This window comes from Rosa chinensis, chromosome 5, assembly GCF_002994745.2.
Source record: "Rosa chinensis cultivar Old Blush chromosome 5, RchiOBHm-V2, whole genome shotgun sequence".
NCBI lineage: Eukaryota > Viridiplantae > Streptophyta > Magnoliopsida > Rosales > Rosaceae > Rosa > Rosa chinensis.
In genome coordinates, this window is record NC_037092.1 from 60,062,845 (window position 1) to 60,081,258 (window position 18,414).

Sequence of the window (18,414 nt, forward strand, 5' to 3'; positions counted from 1 at the left end):
CAAGAGAAGCACCGCATTTGGACAACACAAGGGGGAGTGTTTAAGGATATCTCTGTTTGTGTTTGGCCCAAACTCTAGGTTACTTGACCTAGTGGTAATAGGGTTTAATTAGAAGAATCTAGAGATTATCTTTCCTTGTATGATTCAGACTCTATGCATTGTAATCCTCTATATAAAGAGGCCCCTATTATCAATGAGAACACACAGCAAATTCCTCTCAAATTCAGTTTCTCTACAACAGATGCAAGCTTTTTATTTTTGATCAAGAATAAACTTCATTAATAATGAACTGGATAAAAAGCTGATGCAAGCTTTTTATTGATGAATTATAATATAATGGATTTTTTATTTATTCATTACTCATCATTTGGCCCGCTGGCCCAAAAGTCAATGGGCGCCCGCCCAGCCCAATGGGCAAAAGCCCGACTCAGCCTGCAGCCAAGCCCATCCCGGTCCACGGCCCAACCCATTATATGCCCATTAAAGCCCGACCGGCCTTATAAAGCCAGCCCGAAAACCCATTCAAATTAATTCTAGTATTAATATTTTTTTATGTAGTTATATTGAACTAATTATTACATTAGGCCATATATTTTTTTAATTTTGTATTTTATTTTGTTCAATCATTAACATATCATAATTTTTTCATAGCTTTTTGTACTTTTTTTAACAAAAGAACATGACTTATAAATATAATGGACCTGCCCTGCCCACCCAAAAAGCCCAGCCTGGCCTGGCTTGAAAAAGCCCATAAGGCCCTAGGCCCATGGGCGGCTAGGCCTTGATTTTTAAGACAAGCCAGTCCCTGCCCGGCCCGGAAAAAAAAAAAATATATATATATATATATATATATGTTGTGGCCCTGCCCGGCTCAAGCCCATCAACTTTGGGTAAGGCTGCCCATTGACAACCCCTTATTACTATAATGGATTTTAGATGCCACCATTAATTGATACAGTTAAGCAAAACCTTAGAATCTCCTTCTACTCGGATTTTTGGTGTAGGACGAGAATGAAAAGGACAAAAATAAAGAAGGGGCGTAGAATCAAGAAGATTGATTAAAAATAGGTAAGTCATGTGTAATGAGTTTAATAGCCGTTGGAATATTAAGAAAGATTTGATTTTAGATTTTTCAAGTTGCTCGTGCGAAAGTCAAGTCTTGATTGTGAGTCAAATTGGAATAAATTTTGGCCAGAATGTCCTTTTGAGAGTCTTTCTGGTATGGGATCAACGAGATCTACAAAACTCACTTTAGTGAGTGTTATTAGATTTAGACTAAAATATATCGTTTTAATTATGCAATTCGGGATTTAATATTTTTATACTAGTTTTACATTTTTTTTAGAATTCTTTTTATTTTAGGTTCTTAGTTTTCTTTTAAATTTGGATTCTTTTTAGAATTATTAGGTCTTTACTGCCTATATAAACAACATCATGTTTTGTATTAAGAACAAATTTTCAAATCAAATTTAGTCTTATGGGCCATTATTGTGTTATGGGCTTATTGGACTTTATGACCATCTTAAATCCTATTTCAGATCTAAAGCAGGTGGAATCTGACCTTCAGCTTAGTCAAATTCCAAGGGAAGATGACCGGGTACGTGATTGGGAGCTAGGTCCCAATTGTTGATTCAGGCTACTCTTCTTTCACACCAGAGCCTATGATCAAGCTTACGGGGGTTGAGAATTCACCGTCACCACCACGAGGTTCCGGTGAATATATTACAAGTTCACGAAGAACACACAGATGCTAAGATATGTGAGATGCAAAAATCTTTGAAGAGTTCGATGGATACCTTCATATCTGAATTCAGGGAGGAGCTACGGTTGTTGAGGGGTTCCGGCGCAAACTCCGGCGGGCCAAGTTGATAATCCACTGAAGTTTAGTTCTCTTCCGTCGTCTTCAACACCCAAATTTACTACTGAGGATTCGTCATCACTTATTCCTGCTGATAATGGTAGTATTTGTAAAACCCCTACTAATGGGAGTGAAGAGTCTGGAAACAATAGCAGGAGAAAGAGCTGCTTGAGAATTTTCATGAAAAACATATGAAGCTAGATGAGAAGTGTTTGGTATATGTTATGTCTACCTTGGATGCACTTTATATAATGCAGAAGTTGGGATTCAAATTCGATTGTCAGAATTTATACCAGATTTTATCATCTTTGAGTAAATTAGAAGGTGATTTGAAGGATTTGGATAGGGTCAGGAATATAAATTGGGAAGAGAATGCTATGAAACTAAATTTTGTTCTTACGGAAGGCCTCAAGCTCGACAATAAGATGGCAGTGTGCTTCACCGACAGCCAATCAGGATCGCATCTATTAAAGTGGTTCATTCTTTGCTTTGAGCTTTGTCATTGTGAGACTAAACTGTTTTGCAAGGAAGCATTCGACGGACTTGGTGAACTGACTCAAAACTCATTGTCGCGCCTTATTTCTACATTGAGGATTAGTCCAGAGCTTCATTCAGTAGTTTTCATTCCCGATGCTAAGGTAAATCTGGCAATTACTGGTGCAATCTGTTTTCTGAAAGTTGTTGTAAATGATAGTCAAGTTGTGGAAGTCATTCAACGCCCAACAGATTTACAATGCTCCCAACTGGTGCTGTCTCCTAAAGGCTTGGGGACTGCGCTTGTGACAGTTCATGATATTGGGATTGCTCCTCCACTTGCATCTTCTGATGTGGTACAAGTTGCAGAGATTGCCTGAATAAAGATTATGTCACTAGAAGTTATAAGCCTTATGGAAGGGAATTCACAGACTATTGATATTATGGCTAGTATTAGTGGGGACAGAACTTTTGACTCTTATCAGTTTGCCTACAATAGTGTTCAAGTGCATGTTGAGGATCAAATTATTGAGATGTCAAACACAGGTGGTGGAAATATAAATGTCCCAAAAGTTAAGATTTTTGCTTCACATCTTGGGATCACGACTTTCTTTGTCAATGCTTTGCAGCAATCTAGGCATGAAATTTTGAGCCAACCAATTATGATGGAAGTCTACGCAGGACCTGAGATTCACCTCTATGATATATTCCTTGTACCTGGTGCATCTTATGTGCTTACTTTACAGGGAACCCCGGGAGCCCCAACATTGGGTGTAAATGTGTTGAATTTACGAGTTTGGAGTTGCTGCAAAATGAGTATCATATTGATCCGATAGACGTCGAAGCTATTATTGCAATTACAATTGTTCAATTGTATTCAAAGGAAGCTGCTCAGATATATGAGAAGTTGAATATAATGACAAGGAGTGCATATGAGTCTCTGGAAATGTGGAGAAAAGGAATTGATTCCAGTTTTTTCAATTCTTCAGACCATATGAATTGTTTGACCCCTTCACCTCATTGGCGACATACTATGAAATTCTTTGTGGAGTACTTCATTTCAGTTTATAGTGCACTCGCTAAATCAGACCAAATACCTTGTCTTCAGGCTTTGGAGGTTATCTTGGTGGAATGCTCAGCAGCACTTGACCCTTGGATGTTTGTCGTTGTCTCAAAAGGTTTTAATGTTTACAACTTATGGTATCAAAGATGTTCATGCAAGTCATCTTTCCTGCATGAGAAATGTTAATGTTCCAGATCAGTTTGTGAAAGCAATTAGATCAACAGCAAACGGGAAAGCTATGATGGAGTTGAATATGGGGTTGTATACAAATATTGGACTCCATGATTTTTCATTAGATTCTCAGAGTCCAACACTTGGGTTTGAGCTGCTGTTTGCAAACATGAAGTTCAGAAAAGTATTGTGCATGAAAATGTACATGGTTGCTAAGAACATGGTTGCTTCGGGAGCTACCACTCAAGGCCACATGCTACATGACAAGGTCATTGAAATTTCCTCTCAGCTCAATCAAGCTAATGCATGTACAGCTTTGGGTAATTATGGTCATGCGGAGATGAAAAGACTTGAGCAAGAGACCAATGAAAAATGTGTTGCACTTGCAATTATTCCAATGGGCAATACAGACTTGGTATCAGAAGAAATTGAACAGCCTTTGTTTCTTAATGTCATTTTGCAGGTCCTTGATTTCTCTACTTACTCAGATAATAATCTTGATATCTTATTCGATGATGTCCCTATTGTTGGAATGTTGAAAACAAGTGCTATTGATTGGCTACTTATTGTTCCCTGTTTATTAACGAATGGTGACTCCACTCCGACAGTAATTACTTGGCTATCGAAGCAAAAGGCTCACTCACAAAGCTCAAGCAAGTATGCATCCCCACTTGGAAACTTCTCAACTGCCACCATGGAGTTGCTCAGCCATATTGTACTTGAAGAATGTGAATGCATGGGTAGTTGTTAAGTCTGTCAAAAATTGCTATGATGATAAGCCTGGAGAATGGGGTCAGTTTACAAGAGTTGTGAATGTGGATACAGGACAACTATCTCATCACTTGGAGGCCCAAGCTTAAGTGCTTAAGGCCACACAGCTGACCAACCTTGAAGAGAATGATGATTTATTCCTCTACTTTCAGCACTGGGGTATCACGTTGTTGATTTTCTACTTCGAGTTTGTCTTTGATCTCTTCATTTATGCGTGCTGCTGGTATAACATTCTTGGGGTTGCTTCTGACAATATGATGATTTTCAAGATGCTCCGCCTAGTTGATTTTTGTCAAGGAAAACCACTCGGGACTCTAGGCATGAGGACAATGCCTTCATCTAAAGGGGTGAGATTGTTAGGACTCGTCCCGTGACCATCTTAAATAGCTAGTGTGATATACTGCTACACTATCATTGATGAATATTTAATCAGTTTATTCATTTATTTCTCTTAGTTTTCCCTTCTTTTTCTTTTATAACAATGTCATTTCTCGGCTTGGCTCCTGCGGATCCTAACATGCACTTTCCAATCAATGTGTTTCAGAGTCTTATCACTTACGTTGATTCTTTTGCAATATTTTTTCGTTAAAAATCGTATGCATGACCTATTAACATGACTAACCTAGAGATGAAAGGACAACAAGAGGTCGACGTTACATGATTTAAGTTGCCAATTTCAAAACTGAAATTCAACCAGGAGATAGAAAACTGAGAATAAAAACTAGGGTTCGTACTCATTCGCCAGATTTGAGGTCTGACACAAACTTTTTCTATATTTTTATTACTCGAAAGATTTTCTCCATGCAGATAAAAGTTTATCCAGAAGCCACTTTTGCTTACAATTTCACTTTTACCACCACGTAGCCATTGTTCAGAAATCACTCAACACCTGTCCACCACATGTCAACCAGTAGTAAAGCCCCCAACACGCACAGTTATTATCTCCTCAATCCTGCTGTAACTTCAGTCTTTATCACAAACAATATCATCGCACCGTTTTCAAATCCATGTTCTGACTTCTGAGAGGGAGAGAGCTAACGACTCGGTTTTGTTTAGTGAGAAAACATCGATCATAGGTTCATTACTGTCGAAAATGGCTCCGAAGCGCCGCTCATCATCCAGGTTGATGGTGAAGACCACCAAGCAAGTTGTCAAGGAAACTGTTGAAGTCTCTGTGGTCCAAAGAAAGAAGAGGCAGAAGAAAGTGAATGATGATGAACTACAAAAGTCACCCAATAGTACAATTGACATCGAAACCAAAGAAGAAAACCAGACCGAGAAAGTTGAAGTCTTGGTTGACCAAAAGCCAGCCAGGATTGTTGCCTTTGAAAGCCAAGAAGAAAATGAAACCCCAACTGGTGAAGACAAAGGGCCAGTCAAGGTTGTTGCCATAGAAACCGCACAAGAACAAGAAGGTGCGACTCCAAATGTTGAAGAGACACAGCCAGAGGAAAAAGACACAGATCCAACTGACAAAGAGCCAGTCAGCAAGGATGTTGCCATGGAAACTGAACAAGAACAAGAAGAAAGTGAAACGCAAAACTTTGAAGAAGATAGAGAGCAGGCCAAGACTATTTCCATGGATATCCACGAAGATAGTGGAACACAAAATTTTGAAGACAAAAAACCAAAGGTTATGACTCCTGAGAAGAAAGACGACAACCAAGCATCCAAGGGTGAAGAGGAGAAGAGTGATGATGTCAAGCAGATCGGAGAAGGAGGGGAGAAGAAAGAAAAGAAGAGAAAGAGGAGATCAACAGGGAAGAATAGAGAGGGAGGAGAGGGGTATAAGAGGTATGTGTATAAAGTGTTGAAGCAGGTGCACCCTGAACTGGGGATGTCAGCAAAGGCCATGGTGGTTCTCAACAATTATATGAATGACATGTTCGACAGGCTAGCTGATGAGGCAGCAAAGCTGGCCATGTACACGGCGCGAAAGACGCTGTCTTCGAGGGAGATTCAAGGGGCAGTGAAGCTGGTTTTGCCTGGAGAGCTTGGGAAACATGCCATGGCGGAAGGGACCAAGGCTGTGAGCAACTACTTGTCCAAGAATGCAGCAAGGTCCAATAAGTAGTCTCTAATTTCATTTTAATTTGTTGGTGTTGTTGGTTTATTTTGTAAAATAGTGAGTTCCATTCAGTGAAGTTGGTTTCAATTGTTATTTTCTTCTGCTTTCTGACTTGTGGAATATGGAAGGGATAGCTAAGCATGTACATATGACGGTTTGTAAATTTTGGACGTCTCCGGATTGTTTTCTTCTTAGAAATGTCCTCTTTTCTGTTCTAATTCAGTAATTGAGTAATTTCCTTGTGCAAGTGTAAAGACAGTTATTGACCCTCGAGAAACAACACAAGATTAACCCAGATCAAAGACCCGAGAGGTGATCATTTTCCTGAATGGTACATTAGGGACTAGCTCTCCGGTGATCATTTTCCTGAATGGCACATTAGGGAAACTAGGTCTCCATCTTGAGAAGTTGATTGATTATTCATTGGAAAAAAATTAATGATTATTCTGTTGGTACAAACCTACCAATGTTGTATCATATACTCATCACATCACTCATCAACTTGAAATATAATGAAGATAGGATTGTGGATGCAATTACAGAAATATGCAATCAAACTTTCTTGACTAAAGGAAAAGGTCTCAACTTTCGGCATGTCTATAAGACTAAACTTGTAGAATATTAATTTTCCATTCAGTATTTCATTAGATAAAAATATTGAATGAAAGTATCGTTTTTGTTACATAATGTCAATCATACACTGAATATATAAGACATCATGGCTTCAAGGGAGAAAAGAGAAAAAGAAGAAAGAAAGATACACTAGTAATAGTATGAGGCTTGAAGCAAAACCTTGTGATGCCAATCTTTGTTAATTTAACTTTATTTTCGAGTTATAATACAGAATAAGCCCGGATCACCTCAACTGCGGGTGCTCTGCACATCGGACATTTTCCGCTACTCTCAACCAATTTGGTAGCGCATTTTGAACATGTGCACATGTGACCACATCTGTCAAAAGGAAATTAACAAAAATTGGAAAAACATGATAAGAATCTCAACATACCTTGTAAATTTGGATCACAAAAGGAACATATTGTGGGAGTTTACCTGTATAGTAAAGAATCAATACTGCTAACACAACATATACAGCAAATTCCTTTCCTTACATTATCCCATTTAGACCCATCATCTAGGAGACCATCTTCACACACCCCTACAAGAGAAGACAGTCATGGTCAGCGTGAGGAAGAGATTATAGACAATCCTTGTGAACCAGCTGACCTACTTAAGCAAACGTAATTGAGAGTGATCACCGTAAAGGGCAGATATACAGAAAGGACAGTTACATAAAATCGCCGTAAAGTGCATAAAATATAGACAAACCTTGTGAACCGGCTGACCGATTCAAGGCATCAGAAACTTCTTGTCTTATCGATCGTTGCAACTCAAGTTGCATATCCATGCAGGCCTCCAACATCCTTTGCAAGTTGTTCATCCTCTGTTGCAGCCTAGCCATGTCAATCCTCATATCATTCACCATCTCCCAGTCCTGTCACCAGAAAGCAACAAGTTAATTAAAAAGACCAGAAAGTATAAGCTGAGAATATAAGCACCAGATCACAAAGATGCAATGCCCAAGATCAAGCTGATTGGAGTAGACGAGTGCAATTGGAACCCAAGAACATATGCAGATGCAGCAGTAATCAGATATCCAACATATATGTCATAAATTGGAAAGAATTCCGAGCACCGATATGTGAACTCACAATTCCAAAGCGCTGATGCATGTCATGTCGTGGCCAATTATCATGGGGTGACTCCTGGTGCCACAACGGAGAGGAAGGTATTGGCTGCGGTGGTAGAGCAAGGTGAGGACTCTCAACAGCATTCACTTGAACTTCACTCTGATACGTCTGCTCCATATCTTCAGTCAATTCAGGATAAGCTGATGCTTCGTCCCAGTCAATGGCGGCATGACCTTGCCTTTCCACATATGACTGTATGAGTTGATCAAGGTTCTGACGGAAACCACTACTCAGAAGATTAGAGACCCTTCTCCTGAACCATGAATAAGATTTTAATGAGAAAAATGCAACTTTAATAGCCCCAAAGCATAATCACATATCAATAAATTTGACACCTGCTTAGAAGTTCCCTTAGCTCTGTATTATGAGCATTTTCATCATCAGGAAAGTAAAAGGTATCAGCCCGCCTGACTGAATCGGAATCCTGGCTGGATGGCCCTTCTAACCAACTTTGAACAGCCTCTTGAAAACCACTTTCATCGTGCCACACTTCAGGGACTTCTTGGAGTTGATCATCTTCTCTATCTTCGTTCTCTACCAACTCCTGGGACCATTCATAACCAGCAGTTTCCTGCTGATCTTCACCTGTATGTTCCACGACATTTTCTATCAAACTATTATACTCATCAGCTTGCACCTGGTGTGGCTGTGAATTGGACTCTTGAAAATTTACATCCTCAAGCATATTGCCATCTGCATGACTGAGTTCGTGGATGACACTTTCATCCCCATCAAGCTCAGATTGCTCATTAGATAAATCACTGGCTCCTTGAATGTAACTGTGGTCATTAGCATCATTGTGCAAAGTTTCTTGGGACTGCTCAACAGCAGTGGTTGTAAGTAAGTTCCCAATCATGTTTTGACAAGCACCATCTCTACTTTCAACAATCTCAATAGAGGATGAGCATTGCCAGCCACTTACAACATTATCAGGAATCTCTTCTTGCCCATGTTCTATGGGAGCATTAGATTCATGTGAATCTATATCCTGAATGGTGTTTCCACCTAAATCAGCCCTAGCAGCTGATGTTCCACAACTATTGTGTCCTCGGTCATTACTTGCAACATCATTAGCCTCAGACTGCTCAAAAGAACCACTAACGACTTCATGTGAATTGTTCGGTTGAGTATGGCCACTTCTGATACCATTAGAATTGCTTGAAGATGACTCAGAATGGCAGCTGCCTACTTGACCACAAACAGGACTATCCAATTTGGAGTCAAAACCATCCCTAATCAAAAGCATAGATCCAAAAACATCAATGCAAAGAAACATTTTTTAATCAAAAGACAAAAATGCACAAATAATATAACTCAGTATAAGTCGAGTGCGGTAACAAATTCACAGAGAACTTCCAAGTATAAAACCATGAAAATAAGGAGAATGCATTGATGGATTACTCAACCATAAATCATAGTCTACAGAAAGATATAGAACATTATAATGATCTATTAGGAGAAACTAAATATGTTACGTATGTATACCATTAGAAACAGAAACCCTCACCCTCTCACACATAAATGAAAAAATGCAAACAAAGTTCAAGCTCCATTATCTCTTCCTATCAATCAGTACAGCAAAATGATAGTCCTCTGCAGCAAGATCATACTCACACGATGATAGAGGTTTTTTTTTTCTTTTAGAAAGAGAGAGGAGATGATAAAGAGTTCTTTTAAAAAATAGTGTTCAGTTTCACATTAGGAAGGTAAACTATATGTAGTTTAAACCTTTCAATTCCACAAAGGCAAATGCTTTGTACCCCAAATTTGTGTCCCCCTTCTATAGTACTTAAATATCAATTATGCAGATCACATCATGCAGTGAAAACAACCGTGTTTTAGAACCCAATGTGATGACGTGTTGGGTGGAAGAGCATAGTTCTTCAAGAAAGAAAATTCATGCAAACAAGTAACAGCATGACAACCCCACTACTTTACAAAATGTACACACAACAAATCATCCGTAATTTCAAAGGTTCAACAGTATGATGCCAACCCAAAAGTGTCATTCAATATTCTGCATCAGTAACATATAAATGGGTAGAGACACATTGCCTTATTCCACGAAACTTCATAAGTGCACAAATGGAACAGTAGCCTTTCATACTAAAAAATTGGCATTTGACAAGAACCTGGATCCTGTTTGGTTTTATTTTTACTTGCGTCATTGTCAATGCATACATCAAATGACTCCAAAAAGAAAAGAAACCTTCATTTGACAAAGGAAAAAAGAAGGACAACCCAGATCTAAATGCAGAAAACATCCATGTCAAAGATTACCACGATGGACCCAGTTTATTGGTACTGTGGTGGACTTCAGTTCCATGTTAATCAATGAAGAAACTGGTATGCTACCACACTTGCTAAGGTTTAAACTGTAGATAGATCTAATCTAACAACAAGAGACACCTTTGCATATTCCACAGAGACTGGTTGAAGACTTAAGACAACATAATGAGGATAAGACAGAAAACAAGAAAAGAGAACATAAGTCTGCCATTATGCCAGGAAAGGGAATACCTACACGTATATGTACTAGCTCACACAATGTCACAGTAAGAAACATCTTTCCAACTGTGACACAGAATAGTTGACTCCTTTCATTTTATAAAGTTCGAAAATTAAATAGATCTAATCTCACACCAAGAGACAGCACTTTCCATGGGGACTAGTACAACACAGGGAAAACACAATAACAAGAGAAAGATACGCTGACATGAAAAACAAATTTACACAATAACAACAAATTTATATTTCGATAATTGCAAAGATGAATGCAAGATGTATATGAAAAACAAACAAGGATCAAAAGGCTGGGTTAATGCATCAGTTCAAGCTAATTTAGGTTCTCAACTGTTCATTTGAATATTGTTTATTGGGGAAAAAGCCCGCATTATTCAAGTGCTATTCCAAATTAGAAAAATTGAAATGGATTACTGAATGATACTTGAGGGAAAATAAATTAAAGCATAAAAACTTAATTATGAAAAGACATAGCATTTAGTGCATGAGACAAATACCTCAGACCAGAGACTGTATGTCTTTGCCTCAATAAGCCCAATTCAGTTTCAGCCATCGAAATGGGTCTCTCGTTCTCAATGGCTCTACCATTTCGTAAAAATCTTCCTCGAAGCAATGACTGCAAGAAAAATAAATAAATAAACTATCATGTAGCCATGAAATATAGGTACCTGGAAACCAATTAAAATACACAGGAGTAACAAAGCAACATTACACTTCTATGACAGGATACTAACATGGTAGACGGTCAAGCACCAACACGTTCAAACCTTTCCCCTAAGGACAGGGTATTTAACTATCCAATTCCTATCCCACTATCATGCATAACCACAATTACATCATGAAATTATGTACAACAAATTCAATACCCATTTTCAGAGAACAACAGTATGATATGCAACTGTAGATGAGGAAACGTAATGAACCTGAATGCGGTTGCGGTGAGCAAAGCGTGTTACGGGCTGGTGCTCCGACAAGACTTGAAGTTCTATTTGCCTTTCCCTCTCAGCCTTCTTTAACATATCCAGTAGAGCTTGTCTCCCACATAATTTACGAATTCCCCTCCGGTTATGCTCAGACTGGCCTCCACTTTGGTTAACAACCAATCCATCACGAACTCGTGCAATTTGATTACCAAACTCAGCAGGTTGTTCTTCTCCATTGTCACCAGAAGCAACTCTTTGCTGGCTGTTCATTCGTACCCACTCCCTTATAATTCGCACTCTCTCCTGTTCAGTTTCACCAAGCAACTCTGCCCTTGAACTGTTATTCATACGAGAAACATTTGATGCACATTCACTCGCACCACAGTTCATCCATTCCTGAAAAATTTGTCTCACCCTCCCCCTTTCACCGTCCCCAAAATCAGAAGAGTGCTCACTGCTAAAATTGCTATATTCATCGTGTTCAGGGGATGAGCCAATTTGACCTTGGGACCATGTTCTGCACTCACTCTCAGCCACACTTGCATCATCCAGGTCACCTGTATTCTCGCTACCAACTCCATCACTCCTTTGTTGGAACAACCTTTCACCAACTCTCTCGAGGGGACGACTCACCATATGCTCATCCTCAAGCTCTCGCCACATTTGTAGCAGAGAGGAAGCCCGGGAGTGTGCCCTCCCTTCATTGTCCACCCTTCTAGATGCACCAGATTGAGAGCTTCTAAGGAAAGAAGAATCGAGCACAGAAACATTTTGTAGACCAGCAATAGCCATCGTCCAAAATCCAAACAGTCAGTCCTTCATCCCATCTGTACAAAATGCATAAAAAGGCGCATTCATTCACAGAAATTACAATCCGATGATTCTTTCTAAAAATCAGATCATCAAATCCAGTCAACTTTAGCCAAGCTCATAGTTATCATCTCCGCCGTCTTCACCGCAAATCTAACCAAGCATCAAATCATCCAACTGCTCAAGTCCTTACAAATTGAATAGCTGGATTGCTTCCTTCTTTGCTGCACTTCATAATAAAAAAAAGAAAGAATACAAAGATCAATCTTTTTTTTTTCCTTAAAAAGCTTTAATCAAATCCAAGCTATATATTTCAAAAAAAAAAAAACCTTCCAATTTAATTACCTTGAATTTAAAAACTAACAAATTTGCTAGATTTCTTTCCAAATCGGAAATCTACTCAATTCTCTCCGCTTAGTCTCCACGAAACCGCACGAGATTAGAAACTAAGCCATTGAATCCTCCATTTGTCATCATTTGTACCCCCAAACGACGCTAACAGCCTACCACCAAATTCAGACTCAGTCAACCGTGGACTATTCATACCTGACCTCAACACCACACCATTCAAACCTTCAATTCCCCTCATTTCCCCAACCCCAAAAAATACTCAAATAAGACCCTAAACCAAATCCAAAACCAATACGAGTACACAAACCAAAAGGGAGCGAGATTTTTAAATATAAAAAGATTCGGATTCGAGATTTGAAAAGAGCGTACCGGTGAGGCTCTCTCCGCCTTTCTCGCTTAGAAGTAAAGCAAACGAAACCCTAGCTGTGCAGATAGTAACCGAGACTTAGAGAGAGAGAGAGAGAGCTTTAGAGAGAGAAAGCTAGAGAGAGAATTTGAGATGGGAAGTTTCAGAGAGACAGGTGAGGAGGAGGGAAGAATAGAGAGAGTAAATGGAGGAAACGTCACCGTTTTTGTCATAAATACACTGCCGTAACGCTAACGTCTAAAATTTCTTGGGGGGAGCCCCCCAGGGGGCGACACGTGGCACGTGTCCGTGTCTAGCGGTCACTTTACGGAACCTGCCAAATCTTGAATTTAACGGAGAGTGGGAAACAAGCTTTTGCGAGGCGGAAACGACGTCGTTTGTCGGTTTCGACGGGGTTCTGGGATACGGCGCCGTATTGTTCCCCGCCCTTTTGTAAGGACGTTGGGGAGTGTGGGTGGGGCGTGGATATCATTCCCATTGCTGATAACTAAAGTAGAATTATGATTTGATTATTGGTAAGAGCCTCCAGGTGTGGAACCCCCACACCCGGGTTCGAATCCCGCCGACGCTTATTGGAGTTAAATCCCAATATATTCTTGGTGGCCAGGGAGGAGGAAGCGTTCTGACAAGATCCCCCGAGCACGGATTAGTCTCTGGGCCTAGGAAGCCTTTGAGGACACCGTGTGATTGACAAATCAAAAAAAAAAAAAAAATGATTTGATTATTGGAGCATGGGATGAGACACTCGTGAACTTGCATTTGTGAGGAATCATATTCTTTGAGCAATAATGGTATAGAATATCAGATGAGATAATTAGGGTGTCTACTCATTTTTATGTTTAGTTTATAGAATATCAGAGGAGAAAATTATGGTGTCTACTCATTTTTATGTCTAGTTTATTATAAGTTTATGAATTACATTTTTTTTTTTTTAGAGTAGTTTCCCCTAAAGCTGACAACTAGGAGACTAATCCACTTCGGATATAGGCTCATTGGCCACATATGTTTTCAGCTAGCATTGAACCCAGGACCTTGGGGTACTAGACTTGGAAGCTCGCCTAAGCTAAAGCTGAGTTTGCCAATCCGACCACACCTTGTGGATAATTATGTTCTTTATTTTAGAGCTTAGTGTGTTTGATATTAGGATAAACATAAAATCTTTGAAAAGAAAAACCAACTTTGTACCAAGAAATGGTATATCATCATTGAAGTAGGATATTAAACTAGGGTTTAGAACCAAGAATTCTCAGATTTCATTGGAGAAATGGAAAAGTTCAATCCACTATGTGGCCCTTCGAGAGACATAAAATGTATTAAAATTTAGAAACCCCCCTTTCAAAGATAGGTGCATTTGGCTCATGAAATCTATGAATGGATCGATATTTGTTTTTGATTCTTTTATTAGTTGTATAAAAAGTTGTCTCATGACTATGATAACTTTGCCTCAAATGAAGGTGAATGCTCAATTAGCTTTTCTACTTTGTTATAGCACAAGATGCTACATAGATTGAGTCTTCTTAATCCTAAAGAAATTGGAGGCTATTTCTTTAATTCAAAGCCCTTTTCAACTACCCCTTCGTCATCTTGCTCAGTATGCTTGTGAGTTGTGAATTCAAACATGGGTTGGTTTTACCAATATTACATTATCATTCAAAACTGGCTTAACTTTCTTGAGTAGTATAAGCACAAAGAAAATTTAGTGATTAATATATTACTCCTTTTAGCCGGCCTGTTGCATGTTGGTGTGTTGACTCGATTTGTTGCCAACCATGTGGTGTCACTTATATTTCATGAAGTTTATAATAAGTGAAATCATACATATTTATATTATTTTTCTTTTAATTAATGTTACAGGTTAGCTTAAAGACCCCCAACCAAATGTTTATCAAATTGGTTTTCACATCGTGTGACCAAAATGGCTCACCATAACTTGGGGTGAACATCTGTATAGTGAAGTTGTTGTACTGAGGTGGTTGATCTATTTAATGCACAAGAATTCTTTTCTACATGTCTTTGATGGTAAGGGTTTACATAGATGTTTAACCTAATCGATCCATCTTCTCTACACAACCATTTTCTCTTTCTCGGTTTGGTGCCATTTCTCCGGTCTGTTCCTCGGTGGAGTTGATGAGTTCATTCAGTGAAACTTATGGTCATTTCTTCAATATGAGGTCTTTTTTAAAATAAAAAAACCCAAGAAATGTGCAATAATAATGTAATGTAACTATAAAATATTAGAAAAAGAGAGTCGTATTTTTGGTGTAAATTTGAATTATATTATGTACATTAAGATCTCAATCAAATTTTCTGATGTAAAAAGAGTGTCATTATATATTCAATCCGCATTATCTAGAAGTAACTGTTGTTGATTTGATTTTGATTTGATTTGATTTGATTTGTGTGTCCTAATTGGCCAATCACACTTGTCTATTCAATTTCACTTTCTTTTTTTAGCTGGATATGAAACTAAATAACATGTAAATCTTAGAATAAGGCCCATAACTTAAAACTTCAAAAAACACTAACATGGTCACATAATGTGACATTATGTCTTCCAAGCAGTCGACATTAAACATCGATTATAATAGAAAAGTAGTAGAATATAAAAGAAGTACTAGATGGACATAATGAAATCCACATGTGGTTTTGTGTTCATGCAACCACAACATGGCCCCCGATCCAATGACTCGAGTCCCACACTCTCCCACAGCTACGTTGATCGATACCGATCTATGCATCTCTTGTCTGTTTTCGAATGGCTTGTTATTGCTTTCTACTTAATTATACAACTTCTTGCATCTATGCATGGGTCCTCGTCTGCGTAAACAATCACGTTCTTCTGCCGCTCCTCCATAATTAATCTTCTTTTTCATCTCCCTTTAACCCAGAAAATGTGGGAAGATCACAATGAATATATATGTATATGGAGTTCTGTATGTAGAGTTCTCTTTAGGGACGTTAGTATATTGATACACAAATTTGGTTAAGAGTACATAGGCTACTAACGAGAGAATAGCTAAATTCGTTTATCAATGATAAACAACTTCATAATGGATTTTCGGTTGAATCTAGTCTATTATTATGTAAAATTGGTCGACTTGTAATGTTAAATTCAGAGTTTACATATTAATACAATCGATATTGCAATGAACAGTATATTTTCAGTGTATATAATTTGTTAGCATAGAAACAAGGAGATGGTGTAAAATGTATTAGGTATTCCGGTCTTTCAAATCGTTTTCCTCTTTAATTTCTTTTGCGTTGGCCTAATTGATGTAAATATCTTCATGTTTTCTCCCCTTTAGCTTTATTATTTTGTCCATGCGAAAACGCTGAAATAGATCTACCTAGCTAACCAGTGGAAATGTACGTGTGGAGGGGTCTAGAATTCAGAAATGGGATGATTGCTTTGCTTTGAGGGCACAACTGCCTCCAACAACACACACCACCCCAAAGTTCAAGGAAGGGGGCGTAAATATCTTTCATGCCTTTCTTTGAGGCCAACTAAACACAGTGGGGAAGAAGCAAATAGTGGTAAATATCTAGTGTCTCCTTATCGTGATTGATCAATATAATTGTCACATCATCAGGAATATGCCCTCTGGCCCCTACATTGGTTATTGTGGATGAGTTGATTCATGCTATTTGCTCGTCTGGCATCAAATGAGGGATGGAATGACAGATAGATGCAGCCTGTTAATTTATACTAGCAGCGTGCCAGCGTCTACTCATGTTTTATTTTTTATTATTTAATTTATCATTTTATTTTTATTGATTAATTATATTTCATAGTTTTTTAATAAATAAATATTAAATAGGTAAAAAATTTCAATTTTAGAGAGAAAACTCTATTCTCTTAATAATAACTACCACATTTTCTGCTTTTTTTATTCTTTTCTTTTCTGTTATTCAATTTATCATATTATCCTCATTAATTAATTATATTTCATAATTTTTTAATAAATAAAGATTAAATTGGTAAAAAATTTCAGTTTTGGAGAGAAAACTCTATTCTCTTAATAATAACTACCACATTTTCTGCTTTTTTTATTCTTTTCTTTTCTGTTATTCAATTTATCATATTATCCTTATTAATTAATTATATTTCATAGTTTTTTAATAAATAAAGATTAAATTGGTAAAAAATTTCAGTTTTAGAGAGAAAACTCTCTTCTCTTAATAATAACACAGGGCCCACCCACTATATGTGTGGAGATAAGTTAAAGGTAATGAAAAAGAAAGTTTCTATTGGGATCTCCAAATCTGCTCACTTGACCTCACTCTATTATAAATTATTAAATGACATATATAACCTACTATAAAATGACTATTAAGGACAATAATTATACAAAAAAATATTATATTTATTTTATGTAGATTTTCCAATTCAATAATATTAGATTGTATTCCTTATTATTTTCCTTATCTATTTTCATTTTCCAATTTCACTACATACTCATTAAAGCATTCATATATATTTAATAAGAATTAAAAATATGATTAAGATCATGTGACATAAAAATGTATGACGCATATGTTGAACGCATATTGGTGAGGGAAAACAAAATAAATCCTCTTATGATTTATGACCTAAATCTAAGTCAATCCATTATATTTGGAAAAAAAAATTTAATAATAATAATAAAAATATTTAAATAATTAATCATGTGGTACAAAAAAATACATAAAAAAACAACATTAAAAAACAAATGATATTTTTTTTTGAGAATAAAAACAAAATGATTTCTTCATTTTTTTTTTTGCACAACTAAAATAGAAAAAAAAATTAAAAAAAAAAAACATAATAGTTCATGACATTTTCTTATTGATTAGACATTAATTTTTGAAACTCAAGTTTGATTAAGAAATGTATATTTAGTTAAGATTTATAGAGTGATTAAATCATTGAAATGACTAAATTTTTTATTTTAAAGATAATTAATAATTTGTTTGCAAATTATATGAGTGAGGTTATTTGAGGAAGTTTAGTGAGGTTTAGTGAGTAAATTTAGTATTTAAAAATTTGATAAGAGGTGTAAAAAGCATAGAGGTCAAGTGAGTAAATTTGGAGGTTCCAATAGAAAAACTCAATGAAAAACTTCTCGTACAACTACCACATTTTCTGCTTTTTAAATTTTCTTTCTTTCTATTTTACAATCTACCATATTATCTTTATTGATTAATTATATTTCATAGTTTTTTAATATATAAATGTTAAATTGGTGTAAAAAAATTCAGTTTTAGAGAGCAAGCTTTCTTCTCTTAATAATAGCGATATAGATATCAC

At 37.2% G+C, this 18,414-nt stretch overlaps 2 protein-coding genes across 8 annotated transcripts; one reads left to right on the top strand and one right to left on the bottom strand.

Annotated features, from left to right (window-relative positions):
* Positions 1–5,046: 5,046 nt before the first annotated feature.
* On the top strand, positions 5,047–6,568 carry LOC112167117 (histone H2B.2). The gene has a single exon (XM_024304086.2). It carries the CDS (start codon positions 5,431–5,433, stop codon positions 6,409–6,411), a length of 981 nt encoding a protein of 326 aa, XP_024159854.1. The 5' UTR covers positions 5,047–5,430; the 3' UTR covers positions 6,412–6,568.
* A 443-nt stretch (positions 6,569–7,011) lies between these two features.
* LOC112202645 lies at positions 7,012–13,298 on the bottom strand. 7 transcript variants are annotated; one of them, XM_040505955.1, is made up of 10 exons: positions 13,130–13,298; positions 12,755–12,912; positions 12,517–12,633; positions 11,600–12,426; positions 11,174–11,292; positions 8,489–9,385; positions 8,115–8,406; positions 7,732–7,897; positions 7,456–7,561; positions 7,012–7,356 (listed from the first exon to the last, which is right to left on the bottom strand). In XM_040505955.1, the coding sequence occupies exons 4-10, from the start codon at positions 12,389–12,391 to the stop codon at positions 7,239–7,241; spliced, it is 2,490 nt and encodes an 829-aa protein (XP_040361889.1). In that variant the 5' UTR covers positions 12,392–12,426; positions 12,517–12,633; positions 12,755–12,912; positions 13,130–13,298; the 3' UTR covers positions 7,012–7,238. The 7 variants fall into 7 exon arrangements, with proteins under 7 accessions (XP_040361889.1, XP_040361890.1, XP_040361891.1 ...); XM_040505956.1 differs by having other exon boundaries at positions 12,517–12,638; XM_040505957.1 differs by lacking the exon at positions 12,755–12,912.
* Positions 13,299–18,414: the final 5,116 nt, after the last annotated feature.